Source organism: Alligator sinensis, unplaced genomic scaffold (assembly GCF_000455745.1).
Source record: "Alligator sinensis unplaced genomic scaffold, ASM45574v1 scaffold599_1, whole genome shotgun sequence".
Taxonomy (NCBI): Eukaryota; Metazoa; Chordata; order Crocodylia; family Alligatoridae; genus Alligator; species Alligator sinensis.
In genome coordinates this window covers 1,114,543-1,135,882 of record NW_005841968.1, presented here as the reverse complement: position 1 = coordinate 1,135,882, position 21,340 = coordinate 1,114,543, and the positions used below count along the sequence as shown (strand labels likewise).

At 43.3% G+C, this 21,340-nt stretch overlaps 1 protein-coding gene across 9 annotated transcripts in view; it reads left to right on the top strand.

Moving 5' to 3' along the window:
• The window catches only part of XYLB (xylulokinase), a 129,666-nt gene that overhangs the window by 42,843 nt on the left and 65,483 nt on the right, over positions 1 to 21,340 (top strand). For all 9 annotated transcript variants that reach the window (XR_003093315.1, XR_003093318.1, XR_003093319.1 and 6 more), the window contains 2 exons: positions 297 to 370; positions 2,671 to 2,767. Coding sequence is in view for 1 of the 9 variants with exons in the window: in XM_025200447.1 (XP_025056232.1) it covers positions 297 to 370; positions 2,671 to 2,767 (171 nt within the window). In the remaining 8 variants the exon portion in view is untranslated. The remainder of the gene's footprint in view (positions 1 to 296; positions 371 to 2,670; positions 2,768 to 21,340) is intronic.

The window sequence follows — 21,340 nt, the reverse complement described above, 5'->3', positions numbered from 1 at the left end:
CATGTACAGGCACCCTTAGTATCCAGCCATCTTATGAATTTTTGTTCCCAAGCTTGCTTTCTAAATTTGTTAGGTAGATTTCCTTTTGAGCACAAGGATAGTAAGGTCAGAGAAGGAGTGAGAAATGTGCTCCACTGCTTTATGAATGAAGTGCTTCCCTTGCATTGGTGAGTGCCCTAAAGTTATGAGCATTGCATTTTTGTAGTCATTTGCTGAAATAAGATACTTTTATTTGTCCTTGTTTTCTTTTGCACAAGGAGAAAACATGATAAGAGTTTTAATTTGTGTTGATTTAGGTTTCTATTTTGATGTGATGGAGATTACACCTGAAGCTGTTGGGATCCACAGATTCAACAAAGACAACAACAAGGTAGTGACAAGCTATTTAATATTTCATAGTAAGCTACTTTGGCATTCATGGCTTATGGGAGTCTCTTGCACCTGGGATTCTTGCTTTTGGGTCACATTTCTTGATACAAATCTTCGGAGTGATTATGCTGAAAGATTTTTCTAATCCGTGCTTCAGTTGTGGGAGGTGAGCTTTCAGTATAGACTAAACTTGGAGATGGTTGAGAATTTGCTGCAAACTGCTTTTTTGATGAAAAATGTGGATTTGTTGATACCCAAACTGTTCATAAAACAGAGTAAGTTTGGACAAAACTCCCAACTGAATTTTTTAATAAAAATTAATTTAGAAATGACCCAAATGAACACTTCATGATATTTGAACCAAAAAGTTTCATATTTTTAGGCCAGTGTTTTAGTCTCAACACTTTAATAAATCTAGACAAAAAATAAAGACATAATTTTGATGACACCTTCCAGAGTTACTGAACAAAATGTTTCAGTTGAGCTGAACAGAATTTTTTTCCAGATAAAAAAAAAAATAATAATCAAGATTTAGTTTTTTCACTCCAGTATGGGATGGGAGCATTTTTTGATCTCTCTCAAATTTTCCTGAGACTGGGGGAAGAAAACATTTCCTATTCAGTTTTGCTAAACCATTCTAGCTAGTTATAAGACGGTCAACACCTCTTTACCCTGTCCTCCTGACTTTGAGAGTTGTGAAGAAGTGCAAACTACCAAGAGGTAGATTAACAGTTGTTGTTGCCATATCTAATTATAAAAGTCTGTGTTTTTTTACTCTGACATCTATTTCTGTGGGCACAAACAAACCCATCATCAATTTATAGGACGTATACGTGTACGTTATGGTAGCATAAGATTGATGTTGTAGCCACGTTGGCCCAGGATTTATGCCAGAGGCAAGGATGTCTTAGGGTGAGCTCTTTTATTGAACCAACTATTTAGCTGGGTAATTAGACGAGCTTTTGAATGCAAGACATTTTTCCTTGGGTCTCACATGTTTAAGTCGCCAGATTAAGTACGTTCCTGGGTATAGCTATCGGAGGGATATGAATGAATCACAAATAATTGCCAGGTTTGGATAGGTTGCACTTTTGCTTGAAAAATTGATTTTTCTCTTAGGCCTACAGAGTAAAGAATGTGTTCTGCCTTCTTGTGTCTGTGTGGGTCAGGGGTATTGAATATATGGTCCACAGGCTGGTTTCAGCCAGTGGAGCTGCTACCTCTAGCTGCTAGGTTACTAGTAGGCCAGGGAGTTTGGGGGTTTAGCTAGTGGTGGGTGTGATCCTAGTGGACGTAATTGTTGGCAGCAGATGGAGAGTGAGGGCTATGCTGACAGAGCCCCACATGTCCTATGGCTGCTTGGCCCACTGGCTCTTGTGTTGGCCATTGCCAGTACAGTGCTTGCCACAGATCCAGCCTGTAATGAGGCCTGTGGTCCAGATCTGGCCTGGGGCACAAGGTGAATTTGATAAAGCTGCTGTAGGTGATCAGAAAGCAGTGGGTGGGTTGTCATGAAACAGAAGATCAAATCAAATTGGAGCGACAGTTCCTTGGACAAATGACAATTTAATGGAAAGAAACATCTGCATATCCTTTTCCTCTCTCTTGGGCAGTGAGTGTTGTTTCATAGACTGGATTATTAGGTTAATCAGGAAAGGTGGTACTGAAACTCAAGGGATATGCATGAGCCTTAGTCAACTGATAATTCTGAGAGGTGGTTAAAGAGAGCTTGATACTGTCCCGTATTTATAACCTCACCAGTAGTCTCAAATACTTTTTGATTAGCGGCTGCATAGTCAATTCTTAATGTTGTCCAAATGGTAGGCAATGAAAAATGTAGTCTCAAGATTAAAGATTCTCCCCCTACCCCTTAAACAAAAGGACAAATTTAAGCCCTTTTTCTTTGTTGGCATTGCCTAGTGCGTCTGAATTATTTCTAAACAATCCCAAAGGGAGATAACATTCCTGAGGTGAGTTTCATAAGTCGCCTTTGGGGCTGAGGAATAAATACAGAATTTACAACTGGTATTAGAAAGATTCCCCATCGTGCATTGATTTTTGGGCTTGAAGGATTTGCCAACAATGCCAAGGTTATAGGCTGTATGCTTTCTGTCATGAGTCTCTGGGAGTTTTCTGTGTATGTGATTGAAGAATAGGGGTTGAGTTGTGAGTGCAGGCTTCAGGGTGAAGCCAAGGATAATGAACTATAAATCTGTTTTGTATTTTTTAACTCGGCTCCAACCTGGTGGTGTATACTACATAAAGTGCATGTTAATTTAATGCAGTTCTCCTTTGATACAGGTTCCAGACTTTCCAAAGGAAGTAGAGATACGAGCACTGATTGAAGGGCAGTTCATGGCTAAGAGGATTCATGCTGAAAAGCTGGGATATAAAATAAGTAAGTAGGATTATTAAAACAGCAGAACTAATTGGACCAAAACGAAGCACAAAAAGGGACATTTGGGTCACAATGCTGCTGGTGTGATTGTTACCTTTCCTGACAGATGCAGACACCAGTGTAAACTGTAATCTAGATTGTTGTGAAATGCCATAATTCACTCTGCCATATCAGCCCTGCTAAAACTAGGTCTCTTTCTGCAGGGTTCGTGGGGAAATAAAGGCTGTGGATTGTTTTTAGAAGCAGCCTTGCTATTTCAGTCTTGTTGGAATGCATTGCTAATGATTAAACTTTGAGTATGGATTTCAGCTAGCTCAAGTGGAAGGAAGACTAGCTTTATAGCTAAAGCAAGAGACTGTGACTTAGCATCATTGTGTTCAGTTCCTGGTTCTGTCATAAGATTTTCTGGGTGACCTTGGCAAAATCACAAAATCTCTGTGCCTCAGTTCCCCACCTGTGAAATAGAGGTAATGTTGAAACTTCCTTTCTCTTATTCTCTTCCTGTATTCTGTATTTAATCTATCAACTCTTTGGAGCATGAACTTTCTCTTGCTCTACATGCTTGTATAGAATATGGGTAAAGAAATGCCAAAGTTGGCTAATATTGTTATGTAAATGACAACAAAAGAGATTAGTACATTGCCAAATGGCTAATTTTATGGAAAGATAACACACTTAAAACACAATATTAGGATACTTTTCATTTTTTGCCTGTTTTCTATTCTTTCTAACCGAAGATGCTGAATCCCTCTTCACCGTTTTCAAGATGATGCCTGGTTTTACACCTTTAAAATTCATCCATCACAGTTATCCCTTGGCACTTGTGCAATTGAGAATAAACTGGCTCAGCATGGTAAATGGCCCACAGTTTTGCTTGGGAGGGCACAGTTAAAGAAAGTGTGAAAATAAATTGTTAGAAATCTATGAATGATGGCATAGAGTCCCTTTTGAAGGAGAGAATGGAGTCACAGAAAAGGCTTGTCTGCTCTTACCAGTTCTTATCACATATCTTGACCCGTGATTTAAACATCTGTGTACAATAGTTAAAAGAAAACAATGCCAGCAGTCCTTTGGTTAGTATGAATATAAATAGACTCTCTCAGTAAATGAAGGCATAAAGAAAACTTTGTCCTGCTCTTCTCAGGCCAAATGGGTCTTTGCTGTTTTCTCAAGGTTAACAGCCTTTGAGGTGTCTTGGATATGCAGGGACAGTGTGACACACAGGAAAACATCTGGCCTCTCGCTCTTACTAAGTTGACTTTACAGCCTAAGGCCCCTGGCAGATGTGTAGGTGAAGGCGCAATGGGATCTGATGCGGGATTCCCTCAGCTCCACTTTCTGCCATGCCACATGTGCATAGCAGGAGGCATGATTGTGGAATCCACCCAGAGATCCCATCATGCCTTACTGGTGGTGCACAGGATGATGTTCCTATGCTCCACTTGTCCTAGCAAGTAGCAAGCTACTGTGTCTGGGAGTCCGGTTGGCTGATGGCACATCATGTACCCACAAGACTGGGAGCCAACAGCTGATAGGCTCCCAGCTGTGGGGGTGCATCTTGTGACTGGGAGCCTAGATCATGGCTGGGAGCCCCATCAGCTGAGGTGTACCTGCGGCTGTGGCTGGGAGCCCCAGTCTGGCCACACATTCAATTAATGATGTGATAGCTACCAGCCACAGAGTTACTACTCATTGTTTATGTAATAACTTTATGACTTGTTTTATCACACCATTAATTGCATTAATGCGTGGCCAGGTAACAACCTAAAATGTGATTAACAGTTTAATCACATCTTAAGTGTGTGCCAGAGGCCTGAGTCCCCAGTGTGAGCAAGCTCAAGCTTGCTTACTAGTCTGTTGTGATTTTTAGACTTGACTCTACCCTTCCTTTGAATTTTGGGTTGCTGTCGTCCTTTTGCTGTAGAAGATGAGCTGGAATCTTGATGAGACCTCCAGTTTCTGCTCTTTAATCATCTGGGATGTTACATACTGAGCTGCTAAAAGAATCTTCTTCTGAGGAGCCCTTCAATCGCATTGAACTGGGATTGGAAAATGAAACCTGGGTCTCCCCTGGCAGCTTACCAAGTGCCAAACTATCAGGCAGGACTTCATCTGTCAACATAAAAGCCTTAAATTCTGTTTTAAAGAGATTATTAACTTATTACAGCCTCGGAGGAGAAAAACCCCTACTGAAGATACTAAAATAGCCATTTAATAGTGTATTATTGTTTGTGACAATAGTACCTGACCTGTCTGAGGAATCAGTGCTCCATCATGCTTTTGTCAATCTTGCTAGCTATAAGTGTACACAGTTGTGAGTCACGCTCTTGAACAAATTTACAGACAACATCAAACTGGGAAAGACTGTGAACACACTGGAGGATGTGAGTGCAATTCAGAAGGCTCTCAATATGTTGGAAATTTGGGGTAGAGCTAACAGGATTAAGTTCAGTGTAGACGCATGCAAGATGCTACACCTAAGGAGGAATAATAAAAAACACAGATATAAAATGGGTGATACCTTGCTGGATGGTAGCACTGTGGAGAAGTAGATCACAGACTCTATGAGGCTGCAGTGCAATGCAGCCACACAAAAAGGCAAACGCGGTTTTGGGCTGTATCAATAGAAGTATTAGGAGCAAGATACGGAGGCTGATAGAGCCTCTCCATGCACTGATTAGGCCTCATTTGGAGTACTGTGTGCAGTTCTGGGCTCCACATTTTAAAAATGATGTGGAGAAGTTAGAGAGGCTGGTAATAAAAAATATCAAGAGCTTGAAAACAAGTCATACAAGGAGAGGCTAAAGGAGCTAGGCATGTTCAGTTTAAGGAAAAGGTGATTAAGCAAGGACATAATAACAGTCTTCAGATATTTGAAGGGCTGTGTAAAGAAGAGGAAAAGCACCTTTCGTCTCTGGGTCTGAATGTGGGTACTGAAGCTTTAAGAAAAACATAACCTAACATGACACTTATGAGAAAAAAGAATTGCTAGATTTGGCAACGCTATTAAGTATGTATACATTTTGAAAAGATTGCCCCTGCTATATGCTTTGACTTCATCTTGTAGATGATGCAATTGATTATTTAAAGAAACAGTTGGAGCTTCAAATACAAAGGTTTTTTCCGTGTCCATTTCTACCTCACTCTTGAAATGACTGTAATACCTGCCTTTGCCCCTTGAACTGTATCCTTTCAAAAGCTTGGCTTTATTTAGCTTAGCAAAATAGAAGGCAAAGAAGGGATAGCTCTTTAGAAATCCATCAGAGGTTTTAACACCAGAAGGGAAGAAGAGCTATTTGGACTAAAAGATAATGTTGGCATGAGAACAAAGTGATAAAAAATGTCCAGCCTAAATTGGTTCACAGACATTTGAAGCAGGTGTCTAACATGAGAGGAGTGAGGTTCTGATAAAACTTGCGAATAGAATCAGAGAAAAGTTGGGCTGGACGGGACCTCCAGAGGTCATCTAGTCCAAGCCCCTGCCTGGGGCAGGATCATCCCTATCCAAACCATCTCATATGGACCATAATCAAAACTCTTCATAAGACTATTGTCAAACCGATGCAACATAGACCTAACACCTTAATCTGCCACAGGTAAAGCAGGGGTACCATGGCAGCTAATGTCTTGCTTCTATAAAATGTTGTCAGTATGTGCTCAAGAGGTCCCAGGCAGAGGGCCATATCCTTCACTACAGAGGAAGGTAAAAGCTCTCGCAGTCCATACCAGTCTGACCGTGGGGTAAAATTCCTTCCTGACCCCAGGTATGGCGATCGATCTGACCCCGAGTGGAGGAGCAAGACCCTCTAGCCAGGAACCTCTGGCTTTCATCCCAGCAGCAGCATTGACACACCCCCGTCAAGGTTCCCAGCCTTGGCTGTAGCCAACACCCAGTGCCTCTGGGGAGGCTTAAAAAACACCCTGACACACGTAGCAGAAAGAGGTGGCTGGGGACAACCAGCAGAGCCCAGAAACATGAGAAATACCTGTAGTAGAATATACACCTGACCAGAGCCCATCCAACCACTTCTTGAACACCTCCAGTGTTCAAGAGAGCACCTCATAGCTTCCCTAGGCAGTCTATTCTGCTGCCTCGCTGTTCTAACAGCGAAGAAGTTTTTCCAGATATCCAATCTAAACTTAGTTTGCTGCAACTTCAAGCCATTGGTCCATGTCCTTCTCTCTGCAACAAGAGAGAAAAGGTGCTTTCCCTCTTCTTTATGGCAGCCCTTCAAGTATTTGAAGACTGCTATCAAGCACCTTTTCCTTAAGCTGAACATGTCTAGCTCTTTCAGCCTCTCCTTGTACAACTTGCTTTGCAAGCCCTTGATCTTCTGTGTTGCCTGCCCCTGGGCCCTCTCTAACTTCACAGTCTGTTTAAAATGTGGAGCCCAGAATCCAGATGAGACGTAACCAGTGCCGAGTGGAGAGGCACTATTAACTCCCTTGTCTTGCACCTAATGCTTCTATTGATGCAGCCCAAAACTGCATTTGCTTTTTGAGCACCTGCATCACACTGCAGACTCGTACTGAGTCTGTCATCTACCAAGACTCCCGGACCCTTTTCCATAGTGCTGCCATCTAGCCAGGTGTCCCACATTTTATATTTGCGTTTTTGACTTATTCTTCCTGAAGTGTAGCACCTTACATTTGTCTTCACTGAACTTCATCCTGTTAGCTCTAGCCCAACTTTCCAATCTGTTGAGATCCTTCTTCTCCAGCATGTTTGCAGTCCTTCTCAGCTTTGTCATCTGCGTGAGTAGAGGGGACAAGAAATGCAACTGGTTTTTAAGTGGGAGCTGGGTAAATTTTATGAGTGGAATGGTGACATGGTTGCGTGTGACCCAGTAGATCCCCGTGTTCCTGTAGAGTCCCTAGAACATTTTAATGTTTTGTTTTTCTGCATCAGAGGAATTGTTTGGCTTGGCAGTAACTAATGGGTAAATTACTTCCAGAAAGAATTGTGCCTGCTCTGAGCATTATGCACATTTGCCTTCATGCTGTCCTTTATTTAGATGTCCTGTTCTGTTCGGATAATGACGGCAACCTCTGAACCACGTTTGCGAAACCACCTTTCAAACAAGACAAATTTTTAATGCGTCTTTGGGTACAGATGTCAGAATACCATAATATTCAATTTCCAACAGGACTCAAGATGCTCTTTTACTAGCTTTGTTTCAACAGCTGCCATTTTTATGTGTATAGTGATGTTTGATTAACCATTTTAAAAGTCCACCTGCTTGTCTTTTAGATGTATGATTGGATCCACTGGTGCCAGGGGATCCTAATGAACATATTTGTCTGCAAGGGGGATTTCCTCGCATAGATGGATGTTCTTTGATAGGGTTGGATCAGTACCTAAGAACTGCCACATACGGGGTCAGGGCAGAAGTCCATGTATCCTAGTATTGGCTCTCACCATGGCAGAGGGTAGATGCTGAGGGGGGAGATAAACAGGGTATGTCCAAAATTTTCTACCCCCTGTTCCTCTCCCACAGCAGCATTCCAACATTTGAGTACCACAGCTGCCCCCAAAACCCATGCATCCTCCCCTTCCCCCTATGAACACATTACTCCAATCTAAAAGAATTGTAAACCAGAAATACCAGAAAACCTTCTGTTTTCTCCTTGAGGTGCTGCTGAAGTGCAAACAACTCCTTTAGTTTTCTACCTCTAGACTTTGCGAAGGGCGGCTGCAGGGGTAATTGCCCAAGGGGACCTGAAACTGTCTGTTTAGACCAGGGTTGCCAAACTTGTCTGACCTCACAGGCCAGCTGAGTGGCACTGAGCCTGTCCATGGGATGAATCAGGCCAATGGAGCCTCCATCCCTGGCCCTCCCACTGCATCTAGCGGGTATGGCACCTGCTCCTGGACCTACACCAAATGGAGTTGCCAGAGAGGGCACTGTGGCATGCATCCAGGATGCTGTGTGCCAGGCTGGCTTGATGTGCCCTGTGTGGGTCAACTCAGACCCTGGGGTCACACTGTGGGACCAGATGATGGAGCCCTGCTCCTTCCTTGTCTAGCCAGGGTCTGGTGCTTGAGGTTGTGTGTCACCCCTGCCCACCCCCCCTGTCTCTGGGATAGGTGCCTTGCATCCTAGAGCCTGGGGGCCATCTGGCGCACAGGGCTGCATCCTGCAGGGCTCCCCACAGGCTAGATGACATGGTGCCACAAAATGGATTTGGCCTATGGACCAGGGGTTGAGCAATAGAAAAAACCCAAGGTGACTCTGAGAGATCATAGTCTATATGCTTTTCAAAATTTTGCTTCCAGTGCAGCGGCACCTGAAACTGTAGGTACATTTCAGCATTAAAAAAATAGTTTGCCGAAGTCCAGTTGCAAAGTCTTAAAAGAGTGCTGTGGTGGCTGTGTTTGGGGGCAGCCATGTGCACGTGTACAGTTTAGTTACCAGGAGAGGGCAGTAGATTCCATCTCATGATTTTTTTTTCCACTTAAAGCCAGGATACGTTTTGGTATGTCAGTCTCGTTTTTAAGCCAATACAAAGTCACTGGGTGATCCTCGTGAGAAAAGTTGGACCTCATATTAATGGCAATTTAATGGCCTTAAAGCTGCGTGCTGCTGTGTTCCAATTGTCCCAATCTTTCTCTATCACATTTCAAGGGAAATAATTCAGCAACACCCTGTATCCTGTTTTGATTATTTACTTATGGGGTGGGTAGGTGTTGTTAACTAGGAACCAACAAATGAAACTTGCTCTGCTCCCCTTGTTTATATCCTCTGATTCAGTGATCTGAAGAGATAAGCTGAAGGCTTTGTGTTCCCTTTATTTCCCTGTTTTTTTGATTGTACCATAAACATCTTCTGTTTTTGTCACTTTCTTTTTTTTTTTTTTATGGCAATCCCCTTTTAAAATCTAATCTCAACTCGGCAATTAGAGTTCAGAGACCAAACACTGGACATGTCTGATATATAGATCAGGGACCTGTTGTAATAAAATACTGGACCTCTTCTTCTACATCCCCTGATATCAAAACCATGACACCTTTATAGAGAAAATGATGGTGTATGCAGCCCCCCTGACACAAGTAATCACAACTGCTGTAAACATGTCAGGAAGTTCAAACTGATCAGGCAGCACGTACTGTATGCACTCAATTACCCTTGGATGGGCTGATCCTGCTCTAAAACTCACACTGATGTTGACAGAAGCAGGATAAGACCTTTTCTTTCTTGGTGCTTTCCCAACCTGAGCAGCCCCAAGCAAGGATTTTATTTAGTATTTTTGGAAAATCCAAGTTTATTGTTTTAATGTCAGAGACGCCATGAAGTGTACTGGCTAAGGAGGGAGCCCTATCCCCACAGCCCATCAGTGTAAAAGGTGGTACATCTGTGGTTGTGGTTACATACTGCTCCGGTTGCCTGACATTCACCTTGCAAGATCATTAGCACAGGCAGCAGACGGCCAGGGCTAACAGGGCTTAGAGACATGCAGCCAGGATCACAGCCCCGGTGTGTGGACTACTGCCCAGCATGGCATCCAGGCAATTTTCAGTCTACTCTGTGAAGGGGAAGGGGCTTTGGGGTGGGGGGACAGATCAAAGCCCCTACAGTGTGGGAGGGAGTGGGACAGGAGCAGGGACTGGGGTGAATGGGGCCCCAGGCTGGGTTGTAGGACTATCAGAGGGGCATGGGTTGGCTGCTGCCGCTGCGTGCACTCTGGCGGAGGCCCAAGGGGCATGTGCCCCCCCCGCCAAGTCTGGGTGTAGGGCGAGAGTGGGCTGTTGCTGCGGGCTGGGCTCTGCGCCCCACTGCTGCTGTTCCGGGAGTGGCACGATGCCATGTGCCTGCTGCTGCCGGGCTGCACCCAGTCCCCTACCTGCCTGGCAGCAGCAGGCACATGGCATCGCGCGGCTCTCAGGGCAAAAACTGGGGCACAGAGCCTCAGTGTGTAGTGGCAGCCTGCTCTCACCACCACGTACAGATCGGGGTGGGGACACGTGCCCCCCAGGTTTTTGCTGGGGTGTGCCCAGTGGCGGGAGCCCCTCCACGCCCCTGGATAAGCTGCCCAGGCTCTGAGTGTACCACCCTCCACCCCGGGGCCCCATTCACCCCAGCCCCTGCTTCTGTCCCACTCCCTCCCTCACTGTGGGGGGCCTCGATCTGCCCTCCCATGCCCCTTCCCCATGATAGACTTACCTGCTTGGGGGGGTGGGGGGGCGTGCCTGCACTCGGCCCCTCCCAAATAATATTTTCTCCCTTTGCCTTTGATCATTAGCTTAGTCTGAGTCTGAATCTTGCCATCTAATTCTGCCATGCAACACAGTGAAGGCAGTTTAGGTTTATAGGCAATCCAATCTTGCATAATACATGCAGATGCAATGTGCAGTTCCTTACAGCTGTAAATCCAACCCTGCGTTAATGGATGTAGCTTGTCTAATTGTGTCAACAGCATGTTTGTTTCATGATGTGGAATGTTGTGACAAGTCTCTTGCCTATGAACATGGCATTGCTTGCTTTCTTATGCGTTAATAATATTTCAGGGCATGAAAGGGTTCCTTTTCTTCCGATTGGGGAGGGGCCCGGGCAGCCGTGTATTTTAAAAACGAAGTTCTAAGGTATCATCTGCTGGACAAATGAGTGTGCGCCATTGCAGGTTCTCTCTGTGGCCTAGCTTCTAACAAGGCTGGCGCAGTAATACTGAACCTGTGGCACGAGCTGCTTGCTGTGCTCGCCTGAGGCTCTTACAAAGCCCAAAAGAGCTCTATTCACTCTTGCTTTCCTTCAAGGATGCTGAATTGAGCAAGTTGTCCAAACTCTTCCCTACTCTTAGCAACTAGCAGGAAAAAGGAGAGGTATGTTAGAGTGAGAAGGAGTCCTAAACCATTCATAGTACTTACATGATGGTTGTCTGTGATACTGAATCATTAGGTCCTGATGATGCAAGATTATGATTCACACTTGATGATGTAATATCAGTCCATTTGATGATCAAGGGGCATTTCTTCTGGTACCTGTTGCAGGCCGGTTAGCTCTGATACTAGTCCTATCAAACAAGCTTCAGTCTCTAGTAGTGCAAATAGATCGAACCAAAGTCCGTCATCCTTTCCAGACATTAAAGAGCCACTTTCTGCTCTGGCTTTTCCCCAGCACAGCAGCCTAGTTTCTCTTCCTTGCAAGCTATTCCCTCCCAGCCTCCCCCCCTTTTTTTCTTTTCTCTGGGTCTTAAGCTCATGCACAGATCGGGGGGACACGTGCAGACATTACCAGAATTGACATTAGCAGAATGTCCCAGAGTTGATCATCCGTAACAGGGCTGCCCGCCCCATCTTTAGGGAACAGACCACCCTATCCTGGAGAAAATCCTGACATAACTTTCCTTCAGTCTATAAAACAATTTCCTGCTAATATCTCTGCATGAGTTATTAGTGAAACGTGTAATGGCTTCTTTTTTTGACTACAGTCACTATTACTAGTCTTGCCTACAGTAACCAGCATTTAATTTCTCATGCTATACATTTTCAGAAGCTTTCAGGAAACCTTGATTCCAGGATGTAATGTATTGTAACTCTGTTTTATCAACTTCTTTACATTCAATACTGAATAATGTGGCTACTTGAGCTGTAACTCTGTTGTCCTTTCCGTCTTTGAGGGAAGGAGGCCTGTGAGTGGAGCCATTTTGTAATGCATACAGATTATACTCATGTTTTTGCCCTGAGGGACTAGAATTTATCAAACTCCACCCCGCAAAAATGAGTACTAAAATGTTGTGTTGGCTGCATGCTTGTGCATTACTATTTGTTGCTAAGAGCACTGCTGTTGTTTGAGAAGCATGAGGGTGGCTTCTGTGTTTGAGGCCCATAGTTGGCAGCAACCAAATGAAAACAGCTTAAAAATAATTAGTGTGTTCTGTTTGTGCTGGCAATGAAGGCTGAAATCCTTGCTATTATTAGTGGAATTGTTGCACTATGTCTGATTGTCCTGGACCAGGACTCCGTTGTGATAGGCACGGTGCAAACAGATTGCATGTTTCAAGCTTCCCATACTGCCTTTTGCTGATAAACTTCAAACCAGGTATTCAGGGGAAATCATTCTAGAGGTGAAGAGAGGATAGCGGTACCTTCTCATTAATCAGAGGCTGGATTCTTTTGCCACTGAAGTCAATGACAAAACTCTAAAGGATCTCGTATCCTTGTTTCTTCTGGTGAAGATGCTGATGGAGATGGCAATTGTGATGCAGGTGCCTGCTTGCCAGCAGCTTGTTTGCAGCCCCTCGGCATTTTATACAGACCATAAAATCTCCATCACATGGCAATGATTTCTGGCCACGATCAGTTGGGTTTGGTTGAAAGCCGGTGACCTGGAGGTGAAAAGCCTCAAAGGCCTCTGAAAGGCTCATTACCAGCTCTTTGAGCCATGTAGTCCATGTGCAGAGCTGCCCCTTTTTACCTGGTGCATGGCACCAACAAAATCAGTTGAACTCATTTTTAGGAGCTAAGAGATAAAAAGTCTCTAAAGGAAGTGACTTAATGGTCTGTAAGGAAGCAGCGTACGTGCATGAGAATTTCTTGCATGCAGCGGGCATTGTCTTGCTTGGAATCTGTCTATTGTTTTTTCGTGTTATCCACATAAAGGAAACATGGCCAAACAGAAACCCTGAGTATTTAATAGCACGATTGGAGCTATCTGCCTTTCTTTCCTGACATGCTGATAAGATGTTGTCATTGTCTGAACAATTGCTTTTAGTTTAGTCAGCATAAGGTCAAATGCTCAAATGTGCAGAACTTATGCTCTTGTTCCTTCTGACTTTTCAGTGGGTGTACTATTCACACAGGCTTCTGCAAATGGTCAGGCCATCAGTGCCCTGGGTCACAGAAAGTAGAGGGGTTGGAGACCGATTGGGAGTGGGGACAGTGGATGATCCAATAAAGGGGAGAATTCCCACCAGTATATTCCTGAAGATTTTTTTTCTGGTCTGGTTTTACCAGTGATGTGGCTTTTTTCCCTTGTTTTGTGAAAAAGGAAGGTCACTAGGTAACTTGATTGCAATCTTTAAGTATCTGTACAGGGAACCAGAAATTTGGTAAGGGAGAGTTCTTCAGTCCAACATGGAAAGGCCTAACCAAATCTGCATGTTGAAGATATACAAATTCAGACTAAAAACACATGCACATTTTTAAGAGTATGGATAATCATTGCAACCAGTTACCCAGTATTCGTAAAATACTGCAGTCATCTTTCTTGCTCCTTAGCTAAGCTGTACGTATTTACTAGCCTTATTCTTTCCTCACATGGCCCTTCCATCTTTCTGTATTAGTTGCTCAAATGTGAAGGAAGATATTGGACTCTGAGTCATCTCCCTAAAGATTCTCCTCTTGCTCTAGCTGTCACTAAGAGCCCGGAGTGAATTCCCTTTTTAATGGTCTCGAATGTCCTAGCTTCTCTTATGCATTTGGTATTATATGGCATTTTTCATCTTTGTATCTCAAAGTGTTTGCAGTGCTTCAGTTGAGGTTTGGGCCAGTAGGATTATTTCTATAATAAAAGATTCCAGATACCACTGTCCTCCCCACCCCCATCTCCACCTACCCTATTTCCTTAGCTATGTATTGGACTTTAGATATGGTTGTGGACTTTAGATATAAGTTTTTTAAAGTGATCGGGGGGGTGGTATGTATACATACATATATATATATATGTATGTATATAATTTTTTTAAATGGTTGTGGACTTTAGATATAAGTTTTTTAAAGTGATCGGGGGGGTGGTATGTATACATACATACACATTATACATATATATATATGTATGTATATAATTTTTTAAAGTATTGTGTGTGTGTATGTATGTGAGCGTGTGTGTGTATATGTATGTATGTATGTATATATGTATGTATATTTTTTTTTAAATGGCTCACATTTCAGGTGCCTGCTTAAGAGGCATCTTAAAATGACTGGATTTTCACAGGCTGGGTGCTGTAACACTGTCTGAAAGTTGTAATCATTTTGGGGCTCATAACTGAAGTACTTAAACTAATATCACCTTGCTTTGGAGATTTAGGCCTGCTGCTTTTCCTACCCCCTATGGTCCCTGCGTACATCTTGCACATCTGCCATGAAAATGTACCAGTCCCACCACAGAATCACTGCACTGTCCCTTCACTACACTGGTTGATTCAAATGGAAAAAAAATACTATTTGTTTAAAAACAACTACGTGACAAGTTTGGTGACATTGGGGTGACTCCTCAGCTTCTCTTCACTGGGCCTCCGCATCTGTAGGAAGCAGACTAGCTTTTGCCCTGGGGTAACTCTTCCCCCCAAAAATCGCAGTCTCTTCAGCCCCAGACCAGACCAGACCTTACACTTCCAGTAGAGGAGACCCGCCAGCTTGTGGAATTGTTCCCCTTTGATTTGCACAGTATTAGAGGTCAGTTGTTCTCAACCTTTTTAGACTTAAGGCACCCTTCAGAAAATGGCAGTTCTTACTTTTCACTCATTTTTGACTACAGAAAAATAATGGAGAAATTCTTCTGTTGCAGAAGGACCATAACAGGGCAGAATGTTTTCAATGCTGTATTCTGATTTGAAATCTCTGGGTTCATCTTGTGGATCATGTTTGCACACCTAACAGTAGCACCCTGGTTGAGAATCGCTTACAGTTTTTCTCCCCATAGAAATAAAATGCTATAGCTATCAGTTATACAGGCCAGTTGCTCTGAATATCGCCCTCACTGCAGACAATCAGGTATATAAAACAGCAGTTTGATTTATTGCACAAGAAAGATGGGTCATATAAAAAAAAAGGTAACTACTGTTATTAAATTTGGAAGACAGAATGCAAAAAGTAACAGCAAAATCTCACTGTTTCTCTATCTGGAAATCTGTTATCTGTGGATAGCACCTGCATCTAACAGTTTTGCGCAAAGTGGTATCTTCAGCCAGCAGACCTGCCAGTTCATCAGGTTATCCCAGCTTTCCCTTGCTGGGGGCCTAGATGGGCTCCTTAATATCAGGGGTCCCTAGACAAGGTTTACCAAAGGAATCTTTTAAATACTTTATTTTTCTATTCTGTTCTCAGGGAGCATGTGCATCATGCAGAAGACTTCCTTTCCCCAGATAGCAGCAGGGTCAGAGTGTTGTTGTAGTCATAATGGTCCAGGAAATGTACAAGAGGGAAGGACTGTCTGTGAGATTTTTATTGGATCATCTTTTCTTTTACTGGACCAAATACAGTTGGTGCAGTAAAAGATATCACAGAAAAACCTTTTCCCAGGTATGCACATCTGTCAGATGAGGTGCCCTTCCTGATTTACTGTGGTATCTAAGGAGGATATTTTATGCACAGGGTACCTTTAAAATTAACCCTGCATTTGGGTGTATTCGTGACAAACTAATTGTCCTGAGTGCAAGGACAGGCATGATTTTGCAGGAGTGGCAATTGTACTGCCATTTGGACATGGATGATTTTGGGCAGCTATACTTTTCTGTTTCTAGAATGTGCTTCAAGTTTGTTCTTCTTTTTCGATCCCTAAAATACAAAACGAGTTAGATTCTCATGTGATGTGTTTTATTTATGTACTAGCACAGATGTGCATGGTGATTTGCATCCACTCGCACAACACCAGGTCCCTGTCCCTAAAGACTTCACAGTGTTCATTGGGCACACTGTAAGGCAGCAGGGGATGAGATTAAGTATAGAAAGGGGTGTATGAGCAGACACTGAAAGATTGAAGAAGGAACTTGGTATATGATTTGCTCTTTATAAAGTTCCTCTTTGACATCGTGATAAGTGCACGTGAATATATTAAAATTGTGTGTGCATCATGGTGCTGCGCTCCAACTTGGGGCATGCTTTTGCAAGTGGGAAGCACACCCAGGGAATCCTGTTTCCCTATTTGCAAAGGTGCGCCCAGGAGCAGAAGGGGCCTGACCCTTCAGGACAGTGGGCAAAATCCGTTTTGCCCAATGAAGCAGATCAGATGTGCTGGGACATATCCTTGCACAGCTGATCCACTTCATTAGGCGATATCTGTTTATATGCATTGGGTCATACTTAAGAAGAAAGGTGTTAGAGGTGAGGGTAAGAGAGAAGGGGGGTTACAGTGGACAATAAGCTGAATATGAGCCAACAGTGTGCCCTTGATGCCAAGAAGGCTAACAGCATACTGGGCTGCACTGGTAGGACGTTGCCAGTATGTTGAAGGAAGTAATTATTCTCCTCTACTCATCGCTGGTGAGGCTATATCTGGAGTACTTTGTCCTGTTTTGGGCCCCTGATACAGAAAGGATGTGGACAAATTGGAGAGAGTCCAGTGGAGGGCAATGAAAATGATTAGGGAGCTGGAGCACCTGAGGAGAGGTTGATGGAACTGGGCATATTGGGCATTTTTACACATGCTCCGGGAGGCATGGGGGAGGGGGGCACTTTAATTAGCGAGCTGTGCTAATTAAAAACACCCAAATGTCATGTGTATCTGTGTCTCCTGCGCTGAAAAATGGCAGCGGGGCGCTTTAAACTCAAACTGATTTGATGATCTTGAATTAAAAGTGTTCTGCTTCCGTTTTTCAGCACGGGATTGCTGATGCACATGATGAGGGACGCTGCTGGAGCGCATGAATTTCTGTGCTCCAGCAGACTCGATTAATTGAGTTTGCTCTGAAGCACTGAATTTTCAGCACGTCAGAGCTGGCTCCCTGCATCTCTGTAGGAGCCCATTTAGCCTGGAGAAAAGAAGACTGAGTAGGAATTTGATAGCAACCTTCAACTACCTGAAGGGTTGTTCCAAAGAGGATGGAGCTGGACTGTTCTCAGTGGAGGCAGATGGCAGAACAAGGAGCAATGGGCTCAGGTTGCAGCAAGGGAAGTTTAGCTTGGGTATTAGGAAAAACTTTCTCATGAGGAGGGTAGTAAAACACTGGAACAAGTTACCAGAGAGGTTGTGGACTATCCATCCTTGGAGGTTTTCAAGACCTGGATAGGCAAAGCCTTGGCTGGGATGATCTAGTTGGGGACGGTCCTGCTTTGAGCAGGGGGTTGGACTAGATGTGACCTCCTGAGGTACCTTCCAGCCTTAATTTTCTGTGATTCTATGGAGTCTGCTTTGCTGAATCTGACTTTTCTGAATGTATTTATGATAATTATACATTGCTTACAGCCTGGGAAATAAAAATAAATTAAAAATAATTTAAAGAAAATTGAGACCATTTGCTTAGTCTCTGGTACTGCTCAAGCAGCTAGTACATTTGTAACTGGCTACTTTGCATCTCTCAGTCTTAAATGTAAGTTGTGAAAGGGTTGACTTCCATGTAAAAATGTACTGAGCTTAATAAAATCATTCCAAGAAATTGTAGAAGGCTGCAATTAAGTTGAAGAATAGAAGGATGTGCATGCACACAAGGGGCAGATTTCTAATCATTTTGTTGTTGATAGTTTGTCAAGGCTAAATCAATTTTTAGAGGGTACATATGCTGCCAACAAATTGATAAATGCATTTGTCAATCTTTAACTGAAAATGTTACTAAATTGCGGTTTACCTCTTAGTATTCTACATCAGTATATGCTCATCAGCTGAGTTGGTTCTTCAAGATGCAAACTGTATAGAAGCCTTTGGAAGCTGTCTTATACTGCTGGATCAACTTCCAATTAGTTCCTATTTGTACAAATCAACTAGCTTTTCACTGAGACATAACTGTGTCTTGTTTATTTTAATGCATGCAGGGTAAATGAAGAGAGGAACTGTATGGTGCAGCTGGCATCTACGGAGAGTGTCATTTTTAGCAGGCTGACCTGCTTTTGAACGTTTTGGTGCAATTTGGAAGGAATTCTTGGAATACTTTGGTAGCTAGATTGTTGGTATTTGTACACTTCTCTTTTCTTCTTCAATTCCTCCTTATGTCTTCCTTTTCCCCCCTTTTATTCCTTATTGTTTGTGATGCACCGTTTGGTTTTACATGTACAGTTTACGCATGCACACACATTTCGGATTTTTTGTTTTGTATTTAAACATCAATTAAATTTAAAAGAGAAATAGAACTATACAAAGAACAGAGAAGAAGATCTATGGCAGGGGAACTGGAATATTCTGAATGCTTTATCAGGAAGATTGTTGTTCTAAACTGCCTGGTATACAAATTAATATTTACCCCAAATAATATTGTTGTTTGGTATTTGGGATTTATACAATTTATTTACAGTCTTTAGTTTTTGTTAACAGATGACTTGACCCGAGCATAACTTGGGTATCGAGAGTCTAAAGCAGAGCCAAGGAATGCCTTATTTAGTAAAGCCATGCTAGACCTTGTATTCTGTATTAAATCTGGTAGCCTTGTGGGTTAATTCCCCAGATGTAGGGGCAGATCCAGAGAGGGTGTGGTGGCACAATTGCACCCCCTTTGGCTGAGCCCTCTTTATGCAGTATGCTGTCTGAGCTCACCAGCATGTCAGCTGGGAGCACACGCTGAGCACAGTACTCCAGATGTGCTCTGCCCCGAGTCCTTGCTTTTAGGCAGCTCCAGAGCCTGCTGCGTCCTCCCCTCTCCCGGAATTCAGCAGCGGGGGAAAGGAAGGGGTGAGCAACAGCAGTGCTCAGCCCTTGTTTTCACAGAGCCCAGGGGCTGTCCCCTCCTTTTCCTTGCTGCTGAATTTAGGGGGAATGGAGGAGGGCGGGGAAGAGCAAGCAGCATCTGGCCCTGGAGCTGAAAGCAGGGCCTCACACTGATGCGCTCATAGAGTCCCAGCATATGTGGAGCTCTGGCAGGAGCTGCGCTAGCGTGCCTTTGAGAGCTCACGAGCATCCAGGATCACAGTGAGGGGCTGCAGCTGCACTCCCTGCGGCACATACACAACGAGCTCTCACAGTGAGGGGCTGCAGCTGCACTCCCTGCGACTGTGCGGCACATACACAATGAGCTCTCTTTGTTGCACCTCTGTCGCTGCAATCCTGGGTTCTTCCATGCCCAGATGCATATGAAAGACTTGAACACAATCAGGACAAGAGTCCGGCAGCTGTAGGACAGAGTCCTCAAAAAAGGGGCAAAGAAGTTAAAGTTGCTTTAAGAATTGCGCACCTTGCTGACTGTGGGATATTTCAGAAGTCAAAATTGCCCCCACTCTAAATTATGAAGCCCCAAGAGCTACTTTAGTTCATTGCATTCCTCGGTGGACCTTTCTCTTAGCAACAAGCAGGAATCTCTGTAGTCAAAACCAGCGTCTAGGGCCTTGCTCTGTCCCTGCTCCCCACTGATACCAAGATTTTCAGGGTCTTGGGCTGCCCACTTCTTGTACTGGGTGAGGATTCTCCTTTGGTCATAATAATCAAGGCTGCCAGAAACTGTTTCAGTGTTCCAGTCCCTTTATCCAGTGCATGGGATGGGGAGGGAGGGAATCCTTTATTCCTTATTTATGTATTCTCATTTAGGTATTTAAAAATGGCAATTGATGAGAAACAAACACTCAGAGCCTCTAAAAATTATTTCGGAGGCAACTTAATTGTATTGAGTGGACAGCTTGGAACATACACAATAATAGAAAATGATGCCTAAAATCAACATTTGAAGTGGCAGCTCCATAATCAGTATATCAGTCAAGATGATCACTGGTCACACTGAGCTTCTTGAATGTAGAGCTGAGATAACCTTTTCAAAAGTATGCAAGTTCCATTTTCAAAAGTGAAGGTCAGTTAGATCCAGGCTTTTTTATCACTGTTTGCTTTAGAAAACCTCACCTCTCCATTCATTGTGGTCAAGATAGAACTTTGTATAGTTTTGAAAGAGAGAATGTATTCTAATTACACTAGTAATGAAAGCAGAGAGCTGCTTGAATGATCTCTTCAAATTAAGAACAGTGCTAGTGAAATACTGTGAATTTTTGAAGGAGTGAATGTGTGTGCTGCAGAGAAAGTGATAGCAAGCTAATTGCTTAAAGCTTAATCTTGCCTTTGGATGTGAATGCCAGATGCCCATCGAAGTCCATATGAACATCCAAGGTCAGAATTTGGACCTTAAAGTGAAAAGCCAGAATGAAGAATTGCTGGAACATTTATTGAAGAGAAAGTGATATGTTTTTTTTTTTTTGATACGTTGTATATTCCTGAGACAGTAGTTTTCTTGGTTTTACTTTTGTTTTTAGTCTCTTGACTCATAACCAAAGGTATCAAAGTTCATACAGATTCAAGTTCTGGGTATGAGCTAGAGTAAATGCATAAATCAGCACCTGAATTAAAGTACAGTACAAATTCCAGACTTTTGACAAATCATTACTCAGATGAGTAATGATAGAAAGATGATTCCCGTTGATATCAATGGGACAACTGGCATGAGTAAGGATTGCTCACTCAAACTTGTATGATTGCAACCCTAATTTCTAAACCCTTGAGTGTACATGTAAAGTATAGTAGTTTACCGTATGGCCTCTCTTCAAAGGATTAAGCTGTGCTAATGGGCAAAAAAGCACAGCGTACTAAACTAAGACCTGCTATGACTGGGTGTAACTCCTTTGAGGGGCTGGGGTTGTGCCTACTTACACTGAGCCTGAATTTGGTCCTCTGTATCTGTTGTAACCATCTGTTTAAGACCTGTGTGTCTTAACTACCTCCAGTCTGCAAAGATCAG